The 27127-nt window shown below is 43.0% G+C and overlaps 1 protein-coding gene across 3 annotated transcripts in view; it reads right to left on the reverse strand.

The window, feature by feature from the left end:
* ano6 (anoctamin 6) overlaps window positions 1–27127 on the reverse strand; it is a 159528-nt gene that overhangs the window by 77757 nt on the left and 54644 nt on the right. For 2 of the 3 annotated variants that reach the window (XM_068050389.1, XM_068050390.1), the window contains one exon: window positions 22400–22441. The exons of the other annotated variant lie outside the window; for it this stretch is intronic. In XM_068050389.1, coding sequence (XP_067906490.1) covers window positions 22400–22441 — 42 coding nt within the window. The remainder of the gene's footprint in view (window positions 1–22399; window positions 22442–27127) is intronic. 3 annotated transcript variants of the gene reach the window in all.

Raw genomic sequence — 27127 nt, forward strand, 5'->3', positions numbered from 1 at the left:
AAAATTGCCAGTTCCAAAAATCATTGGCTTTGCGCACCACGCTATAATACTGAACTGGTTGTCGTGTTAGCAGTATTCTTCTCACACAGAATGTAGAACAGCTTCATTATAGAGAAGTTTCTATGCAAGTTAGGAAATTTTGAGCCTCCAGCCTGCTCCCAGGGGTTGGGAGGGTGGGGGGGGTTGGTGGGCGGGAGACATAAAATTCCGCTCTACTCTTCAAAAGTATTCAGTGATTGTGAAGTGCTTTGGGATGTTTGAAAGGTGCTATATAAATGTACATTATTTCTTTAGTGCAAGAAACTCTTGTTTGAACTGATCATTACCTGGCAGGTATATGGGATGAATGTTACCCTGTCACCTGTTAGCTCAAGCTTGAATGTTATTCAGGTTCTGCTGTAGACTGCATGAGTTGCTTCAATATCAGAGAATTTGAGCTTATCACTGGAATTGTCAGTGAACAGTTCCACTCCTGACCTCATGACAGAACACTGGTGAAGCAGCTGAAGATGATCGGGCAGTGGATCTTTCCCTGAGAATTAGGGTGGTCAGGTTCTTTAAAAATGTCAAGATTTCCTGTACATGCTGGAAACATACCACATTCTATACATCACTATAAGCTTCCCTGTTGTAATGACTGATAGAACAAGTGACTGTCACTGATAGCTGCAGCCATGACAACATTAGCAAATTGCCAAATGGTTTCATAATGAAACAGGAAGCAGCATCTGATTTCTGTCAGAGCCTGACAGTAAAGTCATTGCTAGTGATAGGGATCAAAAGAACAAAGTCATTTATATAGCACCTTATCATGTCATGAGCTGAATAACCAGTACTGGCGCAGTGCTGCACTGTCATAGGTGCATTAAATGATCTGGACATTAAAGATCCCAGGACACATTTCAAAGAGCAGCATGGAAGTTCTTCCAGTGCCCTGGCCAACAGTTAACCTTCAACCTCCGGGTGAGGTCCCGGAGGACTGGAGAATTGCTAATGTTGTCCCCTTGTTTAAGAAGGGTAGCAGGGATAATCCAGGTAATTATAGACCGGTGAGCCTGACGTCAGTGGTAGGGAAGCTGCTGGAGAAGTTACTGAGGGATAGGATCTATTCCCATTTGGAAGAAAATGGGCTTATCAGTGATAGGCAACATGGTTTTGTGCAGGGAAGGTCATGTCTTCCCAACTTAATAGAATTCTTTGAGGAAGTGACAAAGTTGATTGATGAGGGAAGGGCTGTAGATGTCATATACATGGACTTCAGTAAGGCGTTTGATAAGGTTCCCCATGGTAGGCTGATGGAGAAAGTGAAGGCGCATGGGGTCCAAGGTGTACTAGCTAGATGGATAAAGAACTGGCTGGGCAACAGGAGACAGAGAGTAGTAGTGGAAGGGAGTTTCTCAAAATGGAGACGTGTGACCAGTGGTGTTCCACAGGGATTCGTGCTGGGACCACTGTTGTTTGTGATATACATAAATGATTTGGAGGAAAGTATAGGTGGTCTGATTAGCAAGTTTGCAGACGACACTAAGATTGGTGGAGTAGCAGATAGTGAAGGGGACTGTCAGAGAATACAGCAGAATATAGATAGACTGGAGAGTTGGGCAGAGAAATGGCAGATGGAGTTCAATCAGGGCAAATGCGAGGTGATGCATTTTGGAAGATCCAATTCAAGAGTGAACTATACAGTAAATGGAAAAGTCCTGGGGAAAATTGATGTACAGAGAGATTTGGGTGTTCAGGTCCATTGTTCCCTGAAGGTGGCAACGCAGGTCAATAGAGTGGTCAAGAAGGCATGCGGCATGCTTTCCTTCATCGGACGGGGTATTGAGTACAAGAGTTGGCAGGTCATGTTACAGTTGTATAGGACTTTGGTTCGGCCACATTTGGAATACTGCGTGCAGTTCTGGTCGCCACATTACCAAAAGGATGTGGATGCTTTGGAGAGGGTGCAGAGGAGGTTCACCAGGATGTTGCCTGGTATGGAGGGCGCTAGCTATGAAGAGAGGTTGAGCAGATTAGGATTATTTTCATTAGAAAGACGGAGGTTGAGGGGGGACCTGATTGAGGTGTACAAAATCATGAGAGGTATAGACAGATTGGATAGCAAGAAGCTTTTTACCCCAGAGTGGGGGATTCAATTACTAGGGGTCACGAGTTCAAAGTGAAAGGGGAAAAGTTTAGGGGGGATATGCGTGGAAAGTTCTTTACGCAGAGGGTGGTGGGTGCCTGGAACGCGTTGCCAGTGGAGGTGGTAGACGCGGGCACGATAGCGTCTTTTAAGATGTATCTAGACAGATACATGAATGGGCAGGAAGTAAAGAGATACAGACCCTTAGAAAATAAGCGTCATGTTTAGATAGAGGATCTGGATCGGCGCAGGCTTGGAGGGCCGAAGGGCCTGTTCCTGTGCTGTAACTTTCTTTGTTCTTTGTTTGTAAACACAGAAAAATGTACTGCACAGGAGGAGGCCATTTGGACCATCATGTCTGTACCAGGCAAAAGATCTAGTTTCCCTCTATGTGGCGTCCTCGTTGTCCATGGTTGCTAATGACGGCTTATGCCATGACATCACTACAGGGCAAGGCAAGGAGGCAGGCCCCATGAACGACCTCAGCCAATACAGGTTGAACCCATGCTGTTGGTGTTATTCTGCACTACACTCTAGCCATCTGAGCTAACCAACCCCAAGAGCTATCCAGTCTAATCTTACTTTCCAGCTCTTGGTCTGTAGCCCTGTAGGTTATGGCACTTCAAGTACATATCCAATTTTTTTTTTAATGCAATGAGGGTTTCTGCCTCTACTACCCTATCAGGTAGTGAGTTTCAGACTCCCAACCACCCTCTGGGTGAAAATAAATTCTCAATTCTCCTCTAATCCTTCTACTAATTACAGTAAATCCATGTCCCCTGATTTTTGACCTTTCTGCTGAGGGAAATAGGTTCCTTCCTATCTACTCTACCTAGGCCCCTCATAATTTTATACACCGCAATTAAATCTCCACTCAGCCTCCTCTGTTCCAAAGAAAACAACCCCATTCTATCCAATCTTCCCTCAGCTAAAATTCTCTATTCTGGCAACATACGTGTATATCTCCTCTGTACTCTCTAGTTCAAATCATCATTTCTCCTGTTGCTGTTTGTCAGATCAGTCCGTGTGTAAACTGGCTGTTGCAATTGCCTACATAACAGCAGTGATGACACTGAAAAAATAATTTGTTGGCATTGAAGCACTTTGTGATGTCCTCTAGATGCAAGTTCTTTTTTCTAAGTTTAAACTACATTTTGGTGATGTTGGCTAGAACACCAAGAAACTTCCTGCTCTTCTGAAATTATTGAATTACTTTGTTGAATGCCTCAAGAAACTGGGAAAGAACAGCTTGCTAATTGTATATCATTGTCTTTATATACAGGGCATTAATTGGAGTTTTACTTGAGCACATATAAAAAAACACTAACTAAAACAGTTTGTGGTTGAATTAGGAGGTATATGCTTGTAATATTTTACTCTACAAATAAATACAAGATGGAGTAAAGTTTGGCTCCTGTATCACCCTTCACCAGCTGGCATTCTGGAATAAAACAAAGCTGTCATCCTAGATATATTAGGATTCACAATTGCTTGAATTTTTGTATTTCAAAGTCAAATATGAAAGCAAAGGAAAATTAATGGTCAGCCTAGTAAGCATGTGGACTATGGATGAACAGCCAACTTACATCTGCTTATTTTGTAACTCTTGTATAGTAGTTGATTAGTCACGATGCATGGTCCATAACGATCAGATAAAAGAACAGAGCAAAATTTCACATAAAGATAATCCTCCTTATTTAGCACTTCATTCTGCTCGAATACTAGTACAGGCTTTGGCACTCCACATGGGTAAGATAGTGAGGCAAAGAGCTCTGCATATGGTGAAACACCCAGCGTGAGTGAAAGGCAGCAGGTACTGGTGGCAGGGACAGCCTAGGGGGAAGCTCACCAGAAGGTGAGGGTCCTCTCCCAGCTCTGCTGAACAGCACAGAGATGAGGACTTGGCTTTGCTAAGACCACTATGGAATACCTTGTAGTTTCAGTAGAGTTAGGAAAGCTTATGAAAGGAACCATGCGTTGACATTTGGGTGTAAAATGAACGAATAGCAATTATCTTTGCCACCTTTATCACATTTGAAACTTGGAGAGGAGGTCGGATAGGAAAGGAATGTCAAAATAAGCCCATTTCCATTTAACAATTGACCCACGCTCCAGTATCAAGCTGCATGTATTGAAATCAATGATGAACTCAGAGGGCACCACACAGTGGTAATGCTGAAGCCAAATTCTGGGGAATAATCAGAGTTTATGTTGCTGTACTTGCATGTGTCTCTGTGTATTGTACAGTGAGTGTAGTTTGGCACAGGTGACCTATGGTGATGGAAGGTCAACAAACAAGTAATAATCAACATGTGCTGTAACCAAACTGTGTTTGCCAATGCTGCTCTTGATTTAACACAGTTCACTTTTAAAGCTAGACAACAAAGACGATACCTGTAAAGCATCCTTCCTGTTCTTAGAATAGAAGTGAGTATGACTTGTACTAGTAGTGCTGAACAGAGGTGCACTCATGCAATGTAAATCACACAGCATACAAACCACTACAATCTCATTTTTTCTATATATTTACTTCATCTTTAGACCTTTGCTATACAGTTAATTTTGTGTGGGAAAACCTGTCTTGAAATGACAGGTTATTAGCCTTTACAAATACATTGCAACAGCCCCAATTATGTTTTGCAACATTGCCACTCAATTATAGTATGGGGCTGATATAGAGACTATAGAATCAGGTTTGAGATTAATAAGCATGATACTGTATACATATTGATTTCACAGAACCTGTTAATATTTATTACTTTCAATATACACTCAGTACCTTTTTCTTTAGTTGGTTCAAATAAACTTCATAAGTTATCAAACATTTTTCTTCTGTATTATGAGAAAATAATAGTATTGTAAAGCATTAAAATGTAGATTTTTAAATGAAATACTCTTTGTTAACTAATACCATTACATTTCTCGTCTAATGATGTAATCTTGTACATAAAACAAAGTAATAAAAACTTCTGGATACATAGTCACAGACATAGCAACATTCTGTGACTGTGGTAGTGGAGTCTGCAGTTCTGTGAACAATAGCACAAATTAACAAAAGGTACAAAACTCCAAGTTTTTCAACAGAAAGTAAAAGGTGTCATGGAGCTGTTTTTTTCTCCTCTGTTTAAAACAGTGTGCCTTTAAGACTGTTTAAAAACAGGGTGCCTTTAAGACTAAGCACAGTGTGCCAGCAGCTGCACCTGATTCCCAGGCCACAGCAGGAGAGAGGTCAGATGGTCTACTGTAACTTGTAACTGTGGATAAAGACTGGCTTCAGCCAGATTGAACTACAGTCCAGCGAAGCGTGCTCTGCAGGAAGAAGCGATCTATTTCTCTTAGCAGAAAAACTACATTGAGTTACAGGCTGTGTTATGACCCAAGGAGAAAAACAACCTGGAAAAAGAACAATTGCCTTCAAGAGGGAATCTCTGTCATTTGTTTGTGTTAGCTGGAATTTTCAGTAGAGTTTCTACTGAAAAACTACCAATTTTAGAATGCAAATAGACCTGTGGCTATACTCCTTGTTAAAAGAGCAGTGTGACGCCTGCTGCAACCAAAGTGCTTCGAATGCCTATCGGTTATAGACTGTCAAATTCGCCTGGAGACTTCGAGTGGCACCTGAATGTTCTAATCTGGGAACCTCACCAACCAGGAACGTAACTCACCAGGACTTACAACCCAACTACTTATTTTATTCTGAAGAAATGCTATTTTTTTTAAACCAGTTAACCATTGTTAGTTTTTGAATGTATGTGTGTGTGCATGGGGAGGCTTTGGTTAAATAAGAAGTTATAACGTCTTTAGACATAGGTTTATCTTAATAGTGTTAAGATTTAGTTTATTAATAAATTGTTCATTTGTTGTTGTCTAAAGATACCTGGTTTGGTCTGTTTTATTCTGGGGTTACTAAAGTGTTTAATTTGGCTAATTTCCGGTAGGTGGGAAAACTTTAATAATATGCTGCGCCTTGTAGAGTATTGGGACTGAATTGACAGTGCATTACTCCTGCCTCGGTCATAACAAAGGAACATTACATATTTCCTAGCCTCTCATACACAGACTATGGGCGTTAAATTGTATAATCCCTGAAAATGGGTGTAGGGATCACAATGTGAAGATTAGCACACACCAGTTCACTGTGATGCAGACAGCACAGCAAACTCATGCTGCTTACTGTTTTAAATGATTTCTGCGTGCAGTCAGTGCTTCCCCCGCAGTTGATTGACTGCACGCATTAGCAGGTAGCCCAATATCACGGCTGCCTAGCACTACTTAAAGACAACCTGCACCTCTTCAAAGGGAGCTGCCTTGTGGCTGGAATAGAGGCTAGGAGTCGTTTCAGAAGTGAATTTGTCCTGTGAAAGAATGAATAGCTGACCATGGTAGACAGCATGCACAAACGTTCTCCGATAATGTGCTGGAGGCCTTGGTGGAAAAGGTGGAACAGTGAAGAGATGTTCTGTATCTGCGGGTGGGGGGGAGAAGGGGACAGGGTTGGGGGGGGCGGCAGGAGGTCCTCCAGGCACAAGCCCACAAGGCAATGGGAAGAGATAGCAGTGGACGTCAATGTCAGGAGTTTGCACCCCAAACATGAATGTAATATAGGAAAAAGATTAATGACCTCACACGAGTTGTGCAAGGGTTCACCTTCACATGGCATATCCTACCAACTTCACCACTAGCCTAGAAAAGGCTGAAGCATTTGCGACTATCTTCAGCCAATTAAATTCACTCCACGTGATATCAAGAAACAGCTGAAGGCACTGGATACTGCAAAGGTGATGGGTCCTGACAAATTCTCAGCTGTGGTACTGAAGACTTGTGCTGCAGAACTAGCCGTGCCCCTAGCCAAGCTGTTCCAGTACAGCAACAACACTAGCATCTACCCGACAATGTGGAAAATTGCCCAGGTATGTCATGTCCATGAAAAGCAGGACAAATCCAATCTGGTCAATTACTGGTCCATCAGTCTACTCTCGATCATCAGCAAAGTGATGGAAGGTATTATCGACAGTGCTATCAAGTGCCACTTAAACAGCAACAGCACATAAATACTGTGGCTACAACAGCATGTCAGAGGCTAGGAATTCTGCAGCAAGTAACTCACCTCCTGACTTCCCAAAGCCTGTCCATCATCTACAAGGCACAAATCAGGAGTGTGTTGGAATACTCTCCACTTGCCTAGATGAGTGTGGCTCCAACAATACTCAGGAAGCTCAACACCATCTAGGACAAAACAGCCCGCTTGATTGGCACCCCATCCACCAACCTAAACATTCACTCCCTCCACCACCTGCCGGAGGGCAAAGGCACACGATAGTTCTGCTGCAGAGGACTCAGATGAGAATATTGATGGGCCAATCTACAGAAGGAAGCTGATGGGTGTACATAACCAAATTACTGGAAAGCCTGCGCTCAATATAAAAGGGCATGGAGGCATCCAGCACCAACTTGGCACAGGAATTTGCACAGAGTTTGGAGCCCATCCTTTCCAACATGGAACCAGTGGTCACCTCCATCAACATACCTGTGGAACCCAGCATGATGCAGTGTCTGATGGCCGATGTCTCAGCTTACCTTGCAGCACAGAAGCAACCACTCAACATCTGAGTGCTGCAGTAGAAGTTCAGGCTGCTGTCATGCAGGCTCAGACTGCTGCCATTATGGCTCTGGATATCAGAGTTCAAAGGGACTTGCAGGGCATCGCACCAATCCATCAATCTGTTTTTCAGCAGATTACGAGGATGGTTGAGACGGCACCCCAGGAGAGTAGCAGTTGCTCCACGGAGTACGAAACTGCTGTCCCCTCTCCGGTGACAGTATTTTTGCTCCCACCCCTGCCTCTCCATCAGTACCCTTGGCTATTGCTGGTCAGTCAGCCAGCCATGCCAACCTGCTCCAGCCCTGGTGAAGATGGTGTTGTTTGAAGCTGGGGCCCTCTCAGCCCAGAGCTGCTCGAGGTCACCCTCCAAGGCCACCTGCAGTCTCCTCAATTGAAGGTCAGCATCATTTCACCATCCATGTTCAACCCACTGGGAAAGCACCTTGTGGGAACACTAAGGGAGGCAAAGCCATACAGGAAAGGCAATAAAAGAATGCACAAGGGCGATTCATTTATTTTTGAATGCATTATGTCATGATTTAATTTATAAATTTGGATTGGAATGCACATTTTATGTTGGCTTTTATTTTTGTTTTGTCAGAAGGAGGACAATGGGAAGGCCAGTGATACAGAAAGGTAAGGAGGTCGGGACTGCTGGTTAATGGGGAGTTGTGGCTGAGATTACTGGTTTCGCTCATGAGCTGTTTGATCACATTGAGCCCAGACAGTAAGGGACTGTCTACACTGCAACCTTCCTTCCTTTTCCTGTTCCTCCTCCTCTTCCTTGTCCTCCTACTCCTTAGCTTCTTGCCTCATAAGTGATGGCAAAGGCTGTTCCCTCATAATGGCCAGCTTGTATAATATGCAGCATAATGCCACAAAGCTTGATACCCACTCAGCTGAGTACTACATGGCTCCATCAGAGTGGTCCAGGCAGCAGAAGCTTGAGGACGCATGGCTCTCATTGTAGGCCTGCTGTGCATGTGTGCTTATGTTTTGAACTAGAGTCATGAGCCATACCAGGACTACATAACCCTTGTCGCTCAGTAGCCAACTGTTGACTTGACATGGTGAGTCAAATACAGCTGACAAAGAGAACTGCTGTAGAATTAAGAAAATGGGATTACTACCAGAATAATGGTGAGGCTTGTGGTCGCACATCAGCTGCACATTGAGGAAGTGCAATCCCTCTCCTTTCATGAAAATGACAGTGTTTACATGAGGCATGCACAAAGCAATGTGCATTCAATGGCACCCTGTACAATAAGGAAGCCTATGATACGAGTAAGCCCTTGTGCTCACTCCACCTGCTTATCTCTGGCAAGAGGAACGAGATGAAGCTGTCTCCCTTTGCATAGAAAGCTTCATTGAGCTCTGTTATGCAGCAGTGTACTGCAAACTGTGATATGTTACTTATAGCTCCAGCAGCACCCTGGAATGAGCCAGAAGCATAAAAGTTAAGTAAGAGTCACGGCCACCTTGACATCAGAGGCAATGCAGTCCTTTCCCTGCTTGGAGGTCATAGCAGTAGGCATATTAGTCACAATTTCTTTAGTGAAATGAAGACATCTCAAGAATTGGTTGTTGCTGAAGTTAAGAGAATTGCTCCCTAAAGGCCCTTGGTGGATACAGCCTCCTTCCGAGAGCTCTTTTCCTCTTCCCTCTTCTAGCAAATTGTCCTACTCTGCATGGCCTCTGTTCATTCTCCCAGTCATGCTCAATACCGATAGGAAAGCCTACTAGAACAGCCATATCTGAAAACAAAAAAAAAACTCGCATTTATATACAGTCATTCATGATCACCGGACTTCCCAATGCACTTTACAGCCAAGGAAGTAATTTTGAAATGTAGTCACTATTGTAATGTAGGAAATGCAGCAGCTAATTTGTATGTAGCAAACTCCCACAAACAGCAATGTGATAATGACCAGATAATGTTTTTTGTGATGTCGGCTGAGAGATAAATATTGGCTAGGACACTGGGGATAACTGCCCTGCTCTTCTTTGAAAGAGTGTCATGGGATCTTTTATGTCCACCTGAGAGCACTGACAGGGCCTCGGTTTAACATCTCATCCAAAAGGAGGCACCTCCAACAGTGTAGCACTCCCTCAGCACTGCACTGGAGTGTCAGCCTAGATTGTCGTACTCAAGTCTGGGAGCAACTGGTTTCAGCACAAGCCTTTAAATCACCAAAAAGTACTTCTGTACCAGTAGAAGAGTGAACCTTTAAAACAAGTATAGGAAAGCTCCAAAAACACACATAATTGCACCAACAGTTAGAAGAAATAATCCAGCAACTAAGCTGTAAATTGTTCATAATGCTTTTGGGTTGCACAGTGGGGGAATGTACCTCATGCTGCTTAACTTCTTTTTCAGGTCAAGACAGGATGTAGGCTAGAGAGTGGTGGTTGAAAATGGCTGTGCAATGCTCATTTGATGGCAGCATTATGATTGATGTTATAATCTGTCTGCTGTGCATGTTGCCAGCGGTTATTAGCAGCACACACACAAGCCCCTTTGCTAAGACTGTGCACAAAGCACTTCCTGCTGGTGCACATCTCAAACACCATGTTTATGTGTTAGGCAACCAATTCATGCCTAAAAACTGGGCATTACAGCGTTCAATTTCTCCCCTGATATATTCAAGAGAAAAATGACTTTTGCTCTCACTGTTTACGCCTTTACTAAAACTCCTTGACTGTATTATAACCTGGTAATATATTCCCAACTATCTGCTAATCTCTATGTAATGAATGCTACTGGCTGTATAACTTTTGTAAGAATCACTACTCTTATACATGTGAGATTAAACCAAATCTTGATCCCACATATGATTAAAGCTTTTGCTTTCTTTTCTCTTATAGTTTGTAGTCTTGTACTATAGCTAGATTTAATAAAATAATAATGTTGCTCATTCCCAGAATGTTCAGCATATGGATGACATTTAGCTAGAAAATGTTGTGTCAACCAGAAGAGTATTTTTGCTAGCAAGCAATGCTGAATTAGGGGTCAACGTCTCCCAGATAAAAGGGTGGCCTCAAGACAATGATCAAAAAGTTAGTTAGGAAAACTAAAAAAAAAAAAATCAACTAATCACACCATGATGAATTATCAAGGTTACAAGGACTGGTGTATGTGACCAGAGCCATATAAAGATCTTAAGCTTTCCTTCACAATTCATAGTGGTTACCATGACAGGAATTGGCAGGTAATATGACTTGAGGGAGATTGAGTGCTTACGAAAGACGAGGAGTTAAACCCGGTCCATAACGCAGGAAATAATTCGTTAGTTGCATGGAATTATCCCTCCCGAAGTACAAGTGACCATGGCAACTATCAAGGAATCTATTCAAAAGGCAGTAACATGGCTGGTAGCCATTATAATGACCAAAACGACAAACCTCATGCAACGACAATGACTCACATAAGGATTGATGAATGAGAAAATGATTAAATTAAAAGCACGGTGTTTCTTGATGTATGTGACCGATTTGTGCTTGGAAAAAAGTGAAATATGGGTGGGGGGGGCGGGGGGGTGGAATTATTGTGTGAAAAAGAGGAAATTCAGAAATCTAGGTCTATGGGAATTGAGGAGATATTGTCCCTGATGGACGGAGAGGAGCTGTTTAAAGCAGTAAGAGACCCCATGGATGGGCCGACACAGAATAAGAAGTTCTCTGTAGAGAGAGGGTAGAAGCTAGTGTGCTTCACTGCTCAATTCTGGGCACAGAAAACTGTTAAGGTATGGCTAAATATGGGAAAATTCTCAATGGAAAATGAGATCATTTGGAACCAGGTAAAGCCCTGTTGGAACAAGGCAGGTATGATGCAGTCAATGGCTGCTACTGCCTCAGATGAGTTTTAAAGAAAGAGATTGCACAGGAAAATGTGAAGTTAATCAACAGGCCTTTTACAGCAGGTAGTTACTGTTAAAGAGGTCCTGCAAAAAAACCCAGATTGGACATCAGAGCTGCAACAAAAGTGTTAAGAAAAAGGGAAAGAAGTTGAAAGCCCATAGCGAAAGTTAAAATTGCATCAAGAAAGAAATACTGTAAGTGTTTTCAGCATTTTTTTTTAACTTTTTACCTGAGAGGCATAAGGCTATTGGAATTTGTTTCCAATCTCTGCAAACGGAGGCTAATGTGTAGAAGTTTGCTGCTGATAAACATGATCTTGAAAGTTACCCGTAAAATTATCAGCTGATAACCCATTTGGCAGAAACTGCTGCAGTTTTCTGTTTTGAATTGCTTAGAGTAATTGGAGGACTGTGTTTTCCATTAAATTGTCAACTTATGAAACTGGCTTTTCTATGGATGGCCACTACAGAGAGCTAGTAATGCAAATTATGCAATTAGTTCCTAGGTATGCATGGGAATGTGTGTGTGAAGTCATCAAAAATCCACTTAGATAAGGTGCGTGCGAGAGATCACATCCATGATAGAGTCAAGTTTAAAAGCTGTGGAAGTTTTCAAACTTAATTTTTGAGATTAGCAGAGGGGCAAGACAACATTTAAATATAACCATCACTTGGGGCTGAATTTTCCCATCCCCGTGATGGCGGGCATGGAGGCAGGGGGGCTGGGAAAATAGGGGGAGCCGTATCAGGCTAGCTCCCCGACGCATTCTTGTTGCCAGGCAAGTTTCACATGGGACGGCATGGGGACGGGGGGGCTGGTGTTGCCAAATTGGCTGCCCACATCACGGAGGTGAGCTGCCAATTATGAACCAAATTAGGTCCGATTTTGCGGCTGTGCCAGCATTTTGTGCACTGCGGAACAGCATCACCATCCCACCCCTCACCATATGAGAAGGCTTCCATTGCAATGGAGGTGGCCTGTGGGCCACTGGAGCTCAAAAGCTCCATGCTCCAGAGAGGGCGGCAGCAGGCAACACCCGCAACCCTCCACTTTGAATGGCCTCACCAGCTTTGGCCTTAAATGTTTTGCCTTTAACTGCATGCCTCTGAGGGTGCCTCCATGTTGAGGCACCCTGGTGGTCTCTGATCTGCCTCAGCAGCACCCACCTTTCCTGGGGGCACTGCCGGGACTCCAGAGCTGCAGGCCCTCTCATTGGGCCGACAGCATTGGGAGCCTGTCCACCATCCTCAATAGTGGATGCTTCCGAGAAGATTGCACCATCAGCCACACTGCTGGTAAGTGCAGGCTCGAGACCCCCATTTGGTCCCAGCGTCGGGGTTCCGAAGCCCTTGAAAATAATTCAGCCCTTGGATTCTCTGGAGCAGGTATGTATGTGCATCTCCATTGCCCTGAGACTGAGGGGAAATGGAGAAGTTTGAGGACAACAACAATCAACCAACCAACATCATTGCCACTAACACATTTTTAAATACCACCTGCAATGTGGAAAAAAATCATATGGTTTCTTTTAAACATTGTGGAAAAATCTAAATAAAAGGAATAAAGCAACAAATGCCAAGCCAGGGTATGGAAAATTTGAGGAGGTTTTTTAAAGAGTGAAAGGGGAAGTGAAGAGGCAATGGGAATCCCACAGAGTACATCTGAAGCACCTGAAGCCTATGCTGGGGTAAAGGGAGGATGGATTGCACAACTGGTTACAGGAATCATGTTGAGGTTGGGGTATGAAGAGTTCCAAGTGAAGTGCCTTCAGGCCTGCTATTGTTAACCACTACTGTCACTAATTTACAGCAATGTCTTGGATACAGAAACTCAAAAGCAAACTGAGTAAATTTTAAAGGATACCAAACTAGGAGGAGGAATGGAATCAAAGGAGGCAGCCAGAAATTACAGGATGGGTTTAAAAATATATCTATGAATAGGCAGACTATGGCACATGAAATTGAATACAAATTAATGCACATTGGAAAGAAAATAGATGACACACATACTCCATCAATGGTCTTGAAATAGCTGAGGATGAAGTTGAAAAAGACCTAGCAGTATTAGTAGACTCAACATGATCAACTGTTGCTGAGAGCAGACAATAGAACCAGAGCTAACATAGTAGAATACAACTGAAAGTCTCAATAGTGCAGTTCTCTGGGCAGTGTGTACATTGAAAATGGTTCAGTTCTGATCCATGAGAAACAATTGCAGGAGACAGTACAGAGAAGTAATAAAAACAAGAAATGCTGGAAATACTCAGCAGGTCTGGCAGCATCTGTGGAGAGAGAAGCTGAGTTAACATTTCAGGTCAGTGACCCTTCATCAGAACTGGCAAATGTTAGAAATGTAATAGGTTTTCAGCAAATAAAGCAGGGGTTGGGCAAGATAAAACAGAATGCAAGGTGTTGATAGGACAGAGGGTCACAGAGAATAACTGACCAGAAGGTCATGGAGCAAAACAAACAATATGTTAATGGTGTGCTGAAAGACAAAGTGTTAGTGTAGAGAGGGTGTTAATTGACAGAAAAATGAACAGCCCTGGCCCAAAGCACAAACATGAAAAAGTGTGTAGGCAGATGGTGAAAAAAATGAATGATGAAACAAACTAAAACAAAATAAATAAAAAAGAAAAATAACTAATATTAAAAAGGGGCCCGTCATGCTCTGAAATTATTGAACTCAATGTTCAGTCCGGCAGGCTGTAGTGTGCCTAATTAGTAAGTGAGATGCTGTCCCTCGAGCTTGCATTGATGTTCACTGGAACACTGCAACAAGCCCAGGACAGATATGTGGACATCAGAGCAGGGGGGTTGTTGAAATGGCAAGCAACGGAAGCTCGGAGTCGTGCTTTCGGACTGAGCCGAGGTGTTCCGCAAAACGGTCACCCAATCTGTGTTTGGTCTCCCCAGTATAGAGGAGACCACATTGTGAACAGCAAATACAGTATACTGAATTGAAAGAAGTACAAGTAAGTCGCTGTTTCACCTGAAAGGAGTGTTTGGGGCCTTGGATACTGAGGAGAGAGGAGGTAAAAGGGCAGGTGTTACACCTCCTGCGATTGCGTGGGAAGGGGAGGAGGTGGTGGGGGTAATGGAGGAGTGGACCAGGGTGTCACAGAGGGAACAATCCCTTCGGAATGCTGACAGAGGAGGGGAGTGGAAGATGTCTTTGGTAATGGCATCACGTTGGACGTGGTGGAAATGGCGGAGGATGATCCTTTGGATATGGAGGCTGGTGGGGTGGAAAGTTAGGACAAGGGGAACCTTGTCGTGGTTCTGGGAGGGAGGGGAAGGGGTGAGGGTAGAGGTGCGGGAAGTGGGCCGGACACGGTCGAGAGCCCTGTCAACCACAATGTGGGGGGAATCCTCGGTTGAGGAAAAAGGAAGACATATCAGAAGCACTGTTGTGGAAGGTTGCATCATCAGAGTAGATACGTCGGAGATGGAGAAACTGGGAGAATGGAATGGAGTCCTTACAGGAGGCAGGGCGTTAACAAGTGTAGTCAAGGTAGCCGTGGGAGTCGGTGGGCTTATATTATTAGTAGACAGCCTATCCCCAGAGATGGAGACAGAGAAGTCGAGGAAGGGATTTACAGATACATTTATAGACAGATACACGAATGGGCAGGAAGCAAAGAGACACAGACCCTTAGAAAATAGGCGACATGTTTAGATAGAGGATCTGGATCGGCGCAGGCTTGGAGGGCTGAAGGGCCTGTTCCTGTGCTGTAATTTTCTTTGTTCTTGTTTTGTACTTGTACTTTTTTCAATTTAGTATACTGTATTCGCCGCTCACAATATGGTCTCCTGTACACTAGGGAGACCAAACGCAGATTGGGTGACCGCTTTGCAGAACACCTCGGCTCAGTCCGAAAGCATGATTCCGAGCTTCCGGTTGCTTGCCATTTCAATACAGCCCCCTGCTCTCATGCCCACATATCTGTCCTGTGCTTGCTGCAGTGTTCCAGTGAACATCAACGCAAGCTCAAGGAACAGCATATAATTTACTGATTAGGCAAGCCTGCCGTACTGAACATTGCGTTTAATAATTTCAGAGCATGACGGGCCCCCTCCCTTTTTATTTTTAGTTATTTTTTTCTTTTTTATTTGTTTATTTTGTTTTAGTTTGTTTCATCATTTTTTTAACATGTGCCTACCCATTGTTTTTTTTCATGTTTGTGCTTTGGGCCAGGGCTGTTCATTTTTCTGTCAATTAACACCCTCTATGCACTAACGCTTTGTCTTTCAATACACCATTAACATACTGTTTACCTCTGCTTCATGACCTTCTGGTCAGTTATTCTCTGCAATCCTCTATCCTATCAACATCTTGCCTTTTGTTATCTCTTGCCCCACCTCTGCTTTATTTGCTTAAAACCTATTACATTTCTAACATTTGCCAGTTCTGATGAAGGGTCACTGATCTGAAATGTTAACTCAGCTTCTCTCTCCACAGATGCTGCCAGACCTGCTGAGTATTTCCAGCATTTCTTGTTTTTATTTCAGATTTCCAGGATCTGCAGTATTTTGCTTTTATTGCAGAGAGGTAAGTGCTTGGAGGCTCACCCACACGCCCTGATATTAACAGGGGCAGGTTGCGTAGGCTGGCAGGGCAGGAAGGAATTCTGGTCAGGAAACCCGAAAACATTTTTTTCTGAGCAGGTTCCTGTTGGGTGGGGAACATTCCGGAGAAGACCATGGTTGCAGGAGCAATTAAGAACCTGCTGCTGCATTAGTGGGAGCGTGGGGATGAGGTCTGGATCTTGTGGGGGAGGGGAATGGGACAATCCCTGATCCTAAGAGGTGGGGTGTCCAATGGCAAGGAAGAAGAAAACACTCTTGCTCCTTCTGGACTATAAGCAGTGCAGTAATGGCTTAGATTCTTCCCAAAGCTGTCCTCGGACCCCCACCACCCCCCCACCCGAGCTGCTGGGTTACCCAAAGACCGGGAAACCCGACCAGCCAGGGTTAAAACTGTAGGGCAAGTTAAATGTGAGGATCCCAGTAACATAAATTTTAATGGGCAACCCATCTCCCGTTCTGTAAGCCAGCAACACTCAGGTTGATTACAGCATTCTTAACACTGCATCAACTGAGGTCTGCTAACTCCACTTAGAAACCTCGCACATTCCTGTCTGTTGGACACAGCTACTCATTGGATAAACCCACTGAGTCAATAGAAGTGCTAATCCCCTAAAATATTCTACTGAAGTGTTATTCAATGCTATTTGTTTTAAAAAGTCACTTTATTCATATAAGCACTGTGGAAAATAAATGCTGCTGGTTTCTTCTACAAATTCCCCAACCTGCACTTAAATAGCACCTTTAATACAGAAAACAGTGGAAGTATTTCACATATATTATATTATATTAAAGTATTTCACAAATGGAAATTAATAGGGAAAATGGGTGCTGAGTTATGGTGGGGAGAAGTTAGGAAGGGTGACCAAAAGCTTGGTCAAAAATATATGAGTGTGGAGAATGTTTCTGAGGGAGGCAGGAAATAAAGGTGCAGGTGAAGTTCAAGGGAGTGGGGCTTAGATGGCTGAGGGCTTTCTCACCTTTGGTGAAGCAAATGGAGTGGAGATTGTATAAAAGGGCAGTGCCAGTGAATTGAAGGGTGCAACGGGAGATATTAATGGGCAGGGTGGCAGTCATAAGGTGTGCTGATGCCCGAGCGGGTTGAAGTTGACAGACAGAAAACGAATGTTGGTGGCGATGATGGGTAAGTGAGCTGAACTTTCTGAGAGACCGGATCCAACAGTTGCATTTTGGAAAACTTGGAGTTTAAGGAGTGTAGGAGATGGAAGGCTTACAAGGATAACTGGTGAAAATGAACTTAGGGGTGAAAAAAAGCATGGCATAAGGTTTCAGTGGTGGAGAGATTGAGGTAGGGGCAGAAGTGTGAAATGTTGCACATTTATCAGATAGAGTCATAGAGATACAGCACTGAAACAGGCCCTTTGGCCCACTAAGTCTCTGCCGACCATCAACCACCCATTTATACTAATCCTATATTAATCCCATATTCCCTACCACAACCCCTCCTACATTAATCCCATCTTCCCTACCACCTACCGACACTAGGGGCAATTTACAATGGCCAATTTACCTATCAACCTGCAAGTCTTTGGCAGTGGGAGGAAACCAGAGCACCCGGTGGAAACCCACACGGTCACAGGGAGAACTTGCAAACTCCACACAGGCAGTACCCAGCACTGAACCCGGGTCGCTGGAGCTGTGAGGCTGCGGTGCTAACCACTGCGCCACTGTGCCGCCCAGATATGTTGGATTTGAAGGTTTGAAGGACACCAAGATTTCACATGGCCTGATGTCATAGTTAAATTCTAAATTGATGAAATGAGGGTGCATAATCATCTATGGAAGAATGGAAACACACAGTGCTACTTATGTAAAATGCTATTGTTGTTGAACTCCTGTAGAGCTCCGTTTCTGGTTTTAAATAATGCAAAGTAGGCCTATGTCTTCCGGTAAAAACTAGAGTCATAATGAGGTGTATGAAGCAGCCATTCATCTATCTCCTCAAAATGGGTTCTCGCTTTCTAGCACATGTACTAACAAATAGCAAAAATATTTACCTTGCTACAAACCCAATGCTAAGGTACCTGGAGATGCAGCTGTTGACTAGTCTTAGGGGACCTGTTGCTGCTCAAAATACCTGATGTATGGCTTTTATAGCAACACCTACATTTGAGTACACAAATGCTGCTAGCAAGAATTTATGCTTTAAGGATTTTGTTTTACTCTCTCAGTCATACACAGTACCGATAACAAATTAGAATTACGACACAGATCATTTTGTAAACTAACACTGAACTGAGTGGGAGGGATGCATTTAAAATATGCGTCCACAGTTTGAGATTGTTCAACATGTCAGTCACAAGATGATAGATGAACTATTGTGCAAGATCTAAAAATGAATGCTCATTCTCAGCATCTGACTGGCCACATATTACAGAATGTACTTTAAACAATATCATGTATGTTACTGCATCAGTGTAGGTTTGTAATAATTTACTAAGGGCACGATAACATCACTTGTCCCACCAATTTAACCAGACTTTCCAATATGAAATCTACTTTCTGAGGCAGCATCCCATTCTGCCCCTTACTGAGGGACAGTGAAGAAGTGTGACCACTGTAGCTAGGCAAAGAAGTGGCTGCTCTACAAGTGGACGAATTGATGTCTGTTTTATTTTGAGGCAGTTATCAAAGTGATAAATGAAATGAGATGGTTAAAGTGCAACAGCATGTAAACATGATGCTTAATCCAAGGGCTAGATTTTACGTCGGGCGGACAGGAGCTGGCCACCGACATAAAAGTCGGTGGCGAACCCGCTTCCGCCTAGCCTGGGGATCCGTCCCACATTTTACGGGTCCCCAGGCTTTAATTGTTCCGAGGGGGGATTTCCACCCGCCTGAGGGAGGCAGTCCTGCCTCATTGAGCAGCCGGCCAATCATCGGGCCGGCAGCTCTTAGTCGCAGCAACGCCACCAGGAGCGGTGGCCACTGCTGGGACCGCAGCTCAGCCGAGGATATGGAGCCAGGAGTGCAGGGGATAATCAGTCGGGCCCTGGCGAGGCAAGGGTGCTCATTTGGGGGGGAAGTGGGGGGCATCCTGGGTCCTGGGAGTGATTAGGGAGCAGGGATGGCCCTTAATCGGGCACCCTGTGCCCGTTCGTCAGGACCTACTCCCGGGGCGCTGAGAGGCTGCCAGTTTTCACTGGGCGGCCTCTCCTGACTCTAGGATGCCTGCTTGCCATGGGTCAAATCCCCGTGGAGGCGGGCGAAGGCCCTTAAGTGGCTTTTAATTGGCAACTTAAGGACCTTGATTGGCCTGGGGCTGGTGGCCCGTTTTGTGCCCCCCCCCGCCCCACCCTACGTAAAGTGGGGCGGAGGCAGGAGAGGGTCGAGAAGGCCTCCCGCTCCATTTTACGCCACCCACCCGCCACCATCCGGCTCGCTGGGGTGGCGTAAAAATCCAGCCCAAGTGTCCACCGTGTGAAAGATTTTCAACATGTTGTTCATATACATCATTGTTTGTGGCATATTCTGTAAAATTGGCCAGTCAGATGCTGAGAATGGACCCTCCTTTTTAGATCCTGCACAATAGTTGAGACATAGACCCATGATTGACTCACGTATTTCAAATGGATCCTCCCACACAGTCTAGAGTTAATTTACAAAACGATCTGTGTTATAACTATGTAGTTAGAAAAAAAAAAAACTTGTATTTATATAGGGCCTTTCACAACCTCAGGACATCCCAAAATGCTAAGAGAAGAAAAACATTCCGTAAAACCTGTCAGAATATTAGGAGCATTATGAAAATAACACATGATATATACATCATGCATAATAATGTGGCATTGGCAAGACTACCTACACATCAAATGCACTTCTTGGAATTTCAAAACTAAAACATGATTTACACAGGTGACATCAGCCCACCTTCAGCTGAATAATTGGTAGATGTGTGTGATGACGTGTCTGTACTGCTGCTCTGAAGAAACATTATTCTAACCTCATTGTCAATGACTCTATTAATCAGCTTAAAACATTTATTTTAATGACCAAATTTTAATTGATATTAATAACTCCAGGGAGGCAAAGTCAAGTTCAAGCACTAAAGTTCTTCAAAGCAACACAGAAACTAAAGCAGATTATTTCTGGCTTTGATAAAAATAATTCAATAAATAATTAATAAATACTGTAAGATAACACTCATACCAGTTTCTTGAATAACGACCTCCAGTAACTTGACGGAAGATGAAATCAAAATGTTTTGCTTTGAGCAGCCCAAATAAATAAATAAATAAATCCAGAATTCATCATTTTGTGAATCTTTTTCACTCTTACACAAAGTAGCAATAATGGGGTATCAGGAACATGTTTCAGAGTGTCAGCAAATATTTGTCATCAATTTGACAAAGTCACGTTCAAGAAGATGGGCTTGATGACTTAACACGAGGATTTCTTTTCTGAGTTATATTATTATTTTTGGTTACACGTGTAGCAGTTTCTTGGATAAAACACAATTTGTCTCCAAATACCTGTAAAAGCAATTTAAACACCAAGAGCCCACTGATGAATTAATAGTTTGCTAATGCAGGTGAAGGCATTTAAAAAGAGCATTGATGTGTCAGGTGTTAAAATGCAAGTTTAGCCCCCTGTTTCTCCATGCAGTGAGCTCCTCATTTCAACCAAGTTACCTGGGCGCAGGCTTTCAGCAGAGAACCTATATTTCCTTAGTACAGCATAAGCTTGCACAATAAGTCCATCACAACAAACATTTATCTTCCAACAGGCGCTCAAGATTGCTATTGACACTTGTTACTTACTTGTCCTTGGGGTGGGATGCTTCCCTGCGGCCTCTCCCCCCAACTTCACTGAACCCCTGACTACAAATAGGGTAAGGTTACAGCCTTTTAGAGATATAAGAGCCTGGATTAACCTGAGACATGCACAATATTGGGCCTGGGACCTCATTATCATCAAGTTGGTCAGCTGTGAACACCTAATGGGTATCTCCATGCAACTCATCGGAGAGCAGGACACCAAGATTGTGCTGTTCCAACACCAGCAGCAGCCCTCAGGCAAGTCATTAAAAGGGGACCTTTAAAGGGGAAGCAAAGTGGGCGGCACAGTGGCGCAGTGGTTAGCACCGCAGCCTCACAGCTCCAGGGACCCAGGTTCAATTCTGGGTACTGCCTGTGCGGAGTTTGCAAGTTCTCCCTGTGACCGTGTGGGTTTTCGCTGGGTGCTCCGGTTTCCTCCCACCGCCAAAGACTTGCAGGTGATAGGTAAATTGGCCATTGTAAATTGCCCCTAGTGTAGGTAGGTGGTAGGGAATATGGGATTACTGTAGGGTTAGTATAAATGGGTGGTTGTTGGTCGGCACAGACCCGGTGGGCCGAAGGGCCTGTTTCAGTGCTGTATCTCTAAATAAATAAAGTAGGCATGGCTAGAATGGGCGGGGTAACAGTGATTGAGATTGGGAAAGGTGGGTAGCAGTCGGCAACGATCAGGGAAGGCAGGGCACGGTAATGATGGAAACTGCAATGAGGAGGGGGAAGCGATAGCTGGCTGCAGCTCACTTTGTTTTAATGTGGAGTTGAGCGAAGCATTTCTGCTCCTCCCAGTCCACATTCAGGTAAGTATATTTTAAAACACTTGCCTTGTTGGTTGCGTACTGCAGTGATCCCTTTAAGAAAAGCTTGTTAGGCCGCATGTAGACTTGACTTTTCTGAAGGCAGCTGGCCAGCCCTGACTGCAGTCAGAGCAATTCAATATTGCAAAAGAAGCTTTGAACAGGCCCCTTATTTATATATGTAGTGGGACCAGTGCCTAGGCCCTCCACACCTACTTTTTACGTTCTCAAATCCAGTAGTGCATTTCTGACTCATTATGAGAACGCACTTCCTGCCTGCCATTTGGGAGCTTTGGACAACCTTTTGCGCCCAAAAAGTACGCTCGAATTTCTAGGCCATTGTGTGGTGTAGTACAGTATGGTAGGGGAACAGGAAGAAAATAACATGCAAATAATAATGCGGAAAAGGTTTATTTCCGAAATTTTAACTGAACTATGAGAAAGGCAGAGGTAAGTAAAGAAGAACTGACTTTCACATCAGATGATTATCAATTGTACCTTAACATTTACATTTCCTTTCAAAGGCAAAACAATTAGCTTTAAGCCAAAGCAGACATCATTATAGCTTCAGTTATTGCATCAAGCGAACAGAAATGAAAAGTTAAGAATGCGTGTCCCAGCTGTCAGCTGCATACCATGCATATGCTCATGAGTCCTGTATCATTCGCAGCGAGTAGCTGTGGATAGTTAGAAATAGATTAATTGAGGACATGTGAACAGACAGCATTCTATACCATCTATGAGTGGAGGCATTTCAGTTCAGAAAAGTTTCTAGCAACAAGTCAACAGAATACTTCTATTCAACAATTTTTAAATAGAAAAACTCAGTTCTGATTCCCATCATCCTAATAACTCGTTGCTACAGCTGGTTTATAGACAATGAATTAAATAAATTAGTTTTTAATGAAATCAAAAACATTACTTAGAGATACAAATTCGATCAGGTTTGTTTCCAGCATTTACATGGAACATGATGCAATCCACAGCAAAGTGACATTTATATTAATAATCGGACCGATTAGAAAATCAGTGTATGAAAGATTTAATCTGACTGCAATTTAGAAGAGACAGGTTAGTACTGATCACAAGAAATGGGATAAGGCCAGATGTATCTTGCTAGTTTCCCTGTTCTACTGTTTCTATGACAATATTATCTACATTTACCCTAAATCTACAACAGTACAGACTGGAAATAAGAAAGTCATTATTACTGCCATTAATTGGGGAAAATGGTTACCACGTAGCATAAACATGAACACTGTTAGCCAGGGATGGTGTCTCTATTTATATTTCAAAACTGGGTGGGAGGGTGAGTTGTGAGGAGGATGCAGAGAGGCTTCAGGGTGATTTGGACAAGTTGAGTGAGTGGGCTAATGCATGGCAGATGCAGTATAACATGGATAAATGTGAAGTTATCCACTTTGGTAGCAAAAACAGGAAGGTAGATTATCTGAATGGCTCTAAACTGAGAGAGGGGAATATGCTTGGGTGTTCTCGTACACCAGTCGCTGAAGGTAAGCATGCAGGTGCAACAGGCAGTAAAAAAAGGCAAATGGTATGTTGGCCTTCATAGTGAGAAAAATCGAATACAGGAGCAGGGATGCAATTATAGAGGGCCTTGGTGAGGCCACACCTGGAATATTGTGTGCAGTTTTGGTCTCCTTATCTGAGGAAAGATGTTCTTGCTATAGAGGGAGTGCAGCTAAGGTTTACCAGACTGATTCCTGGGATGGTGGGACTGACGTATGAGGAACAATTGAGTCAGTTAGGATTATATTCGCTGGACTTCAGAATAGGGATGGGGATCTCATAGAAACCTATAAAAGTCTAACAGGACTTGACAGGGTAGATGCAGGAAGGATGTTCCCGATGGTGGGGGAGTCCAGAACCAGAGGTCATAGTCTAAGGATACGGGGTAAACCTTTCAGGACTGAGATGAGGAGAAATTTCTTCACCCAGAGAGTGATGAGCCTGTGGAATTCGCTACCACTGAAAGCAGTTGAGGCCAAAATGTATGTTTTCAAGAAGGAATTGGATATAGCTCTTGGGGTGAAAGGGATCAAAGGATATGGGGGGAAAGCGGGAACAGGTTACTGAATTGGATGATCAGCCATGATCATAATGAATGGCAGAGCAGGCACGAAGGGCCGAATGGCCTACTCCTATTTTCTATGTTTCTATTTCATTTTCTTTGACTTTTTCTATTTGTCATTGCTTCGCAAAGGTCCACAATAGGCTAATTTTATCTGGTCTTATCTGAATGAGTAATGATGGCTTCTGAGATGTTAGTTTGTGTGTAGTATGTGACCACTTTACCAATTTATTGCCAATGTTACAATAGCTCTGATTTAAGCATTAGCCTTACTGTTTTAATTAAGGTTTGAAACAAACTTTATTACAGTCAGCAGGTTGAACTTGCTCTTGTACGTACACATTTTCAGACTCAGGTATTTGCATTAATTCACACTGAAATTTCCATTTTGTTTACTAAGCTGAATCAATTGTCACACATACTTTGAATGGCCTTTCAAAAACATGGATCAATTTTTCAAGTGGGGGAGGGGGGCAGTAGGATACCTCTGGATGGTCTTCCTTATCCGTGATTACCCTGTAATCTTGTGATTTATCACATTCCATTTATTTTAATAGTGTCATAATAACAGGTTATATTTTTAAACCAAGATTTGGGGAGGCAGTGGCATAGTGGTAAGGTTACTGGACTAGTAATCCAGAGCCCAGGCTAATGTTCTGGGGACATGGATTCGAATTCCACCACGGCAGATGGTGAAATTTGAATTCAACTAATAAATCTGGAATTAAAAGCCAATCTAACGATAATCATGAAACTGTGTCGAATATTGTAAAAATCCATCTGGTTCACTAATGTCCTTTAGGGAAGGAAATCTGCTGCCCTTACCTGGTCTGGCCTACATGTGACTCCAGCCCCACAGCAATGTGGTTGCTCTTAAATGCTCTCTGAAATGGCCTAGCAAGACATTCAGTTCAAGGGCAATTAGGGATGGGCAATAAATGCTGGCCTAGCCAGTGATGCCCACATCCCACAAACGAATATAAAAAAAAAAGAGTACATGGCCCCTGAGGAAAGAGAAACTGAAGCCTGAAGTCAAATATAGTAGATTGTGTGATTTGAACTCATTCACTTTGAGGGTTTTGGTAAGTTTTTTATTTTACAATTTATTCTTTATATTTGAACTGTTATTGTTATACAGATTCACAGTGAGGGGCTTGTCATTAGTCATCAAACGGTGTCAAAAGTCTGCAGCACTACTTATTGCCAATTTCACATTTTGATGTTTTCCTTATTTATGGGTATTTTGGATCAACATGTACGGTGAAGTTTGATCCAGTATCAACTGACAAACATCTCACTTAGATGAATCAGTGTTTGGTTACTGCCCTGTTGTATGCCAGCACACTTGTGAGACTGCAATTGGATCACATGTGATATATAGACATATATACAGGGAGAATTGGCCTAGCAAACATGAGGAAAGCCAAATTCAGTCTCAAGTAATGAGCTATGGAAGGACATGTATGGATCGGAGAGAAAGCTCTCCGACAAATTCGGTTCATAGTAGAAATACTCATACTAGTCTCACATTGTCTTTACTCAATTTTGAATCCTGTATGAGCTGTAGTATAAAGATTTTAATTGTCTTTCCTGCAAAGTGGTAAATAAGGTTGTTGAGCTGCATGTGCAGATAGCCAGGTAGAAGTATGATATTGTGGCAATAACAAAGACCTGACTCAAAAAAGGGCAGGACTGGGTACTAAATATTCCTGCATAAAAGGTGTTCAGGAAAGATAGGGAAGAAAGGCAAGGAGGAAGGGTCGCTGTATGGTTCAGGTGAGCATTACAGTCCTGAAGAGACAGAGAGGATATCCTAGAGGGTTCAAGGACAGAATCTGGTTGGTTAGAGCTAAGAAACAACAGAGATACCATTACACTACTGGGTGTATATTATAGGCTAGAAACTGATGGGAAAGATATAGGGAACAAATTTGCAAGGAAATTACAGAGAAGGGCAATAATTACAGAGTAGTTATAATGGGAGACTTTGATTATCCTAATATAGACTGGGATAGTAATAGTGTAAAGGGCAGAGAGGGACAAGAGTTTCTAGAGTGTGTTCAGGAGAATTTTCTACATCAGTACATTTCCAGTCCAATGAGGAAGGAGGTATTGCTGGATCTGGATCTAGGGAATGAGGTGGGTCAAGTGAATCAAATGTCAGTAGGGGAACCTTTAGGCAACCGTTACCATAGCGCCATAATATTTAGGTTAGCTCTGGAAAGGTGAAATGGAATGTGAAAAAACAAATAAGAGAAGCAAAGTGAGTATCAGAAGAGACTGGCAGCCAACATCAAAGAGAATCTAAAAGTCTTCTATAGACATATAAATAGTAAAAAGGTGGTAAAAGGAGGAGTAGGGCTGATTAGGAAACTAAAAGGGGATTTCTGCATGGGGGCATAGCTGGAGTACTTTGCATTTGTCTTTACCAAGGAATAAGATACTGCCCAAGTCATAGTGAAAAAGCAGGTAGTTGAGAGGCTGGATGGGCTAAAAATTGATACAGGAGGTATTAGATAGGCTTAAAGTTGCTAAGTCATCAGGATTGGATGAAATGCATACAACAATACTAAGAGAAGTAAGGATGGAAATTGCTGAAGCACTGGCAGATATAGGGGTAGTGCCAGAGGACTGAAGAATTGTAAATGTTACACCCTTGTTCAAAAAAGGGTGCAAGGCCAAGCCCAGTAACTACAAGCCAGTCAGTTTAACATCAGTGGTAGGAAAATTTTAGAAAAGACAATTTGGGATAAAATTAAGTCTCTTGAACAAATATGGATTAATTAAGGAAAGCCAGCATTGATGTGTTAAGGGAAAATTGAGTTTAACTAACTTGCTTGAGTTTTTGATAAGGGTAATGTGGTTGATGTGTGTTCATGGACGTCCAAAAGGCATTTGACTAAGTGCCACACAACAGGCTTGTCATCGAAGTTAGAGCCCACGGAATAAAAGAGACAGTAGCATGGATACGAAGTTGGATAAGTGAAAGGAAACAGAGCAGTTGTAAACGATTATTTTTCCAACTGGAGGAAAGTATATAGTGGGGTTGGTGTTAGGACCTCTGCTTTTCTTGATACATATTAATGACCTAAACTTGGGTATACAGGGTAAAATTTCAAAATGTGTAGATGATACAAAACTTGGAAGTATTGTGAACTGCGAGGAGAATAGTGATAAACTTCAAGAGAACAAAGACAAGCTAGTGGAATGGGCGGACAAGCGGCAGACAAAATCTAATGCAGCAAAGTGTGGAGTGATTCATTTTGATAGG

Source organism: Heterodontus francisci, chromosome 18 (assembly GCF_036365525.1).
Source record: "Heterodontus francisci isolate sHetFra1 chromosome 18, sHetFra1.hap1, whole genome shotgun sequence".
Taxonomy (NCBI): domain Eukaryota; kingdom Metazoa; phylum Chordata; class Chondrichthyes; order Heterodontiformes; family Heterodontidae; genus Heterodontus; species Heterodontus francisci.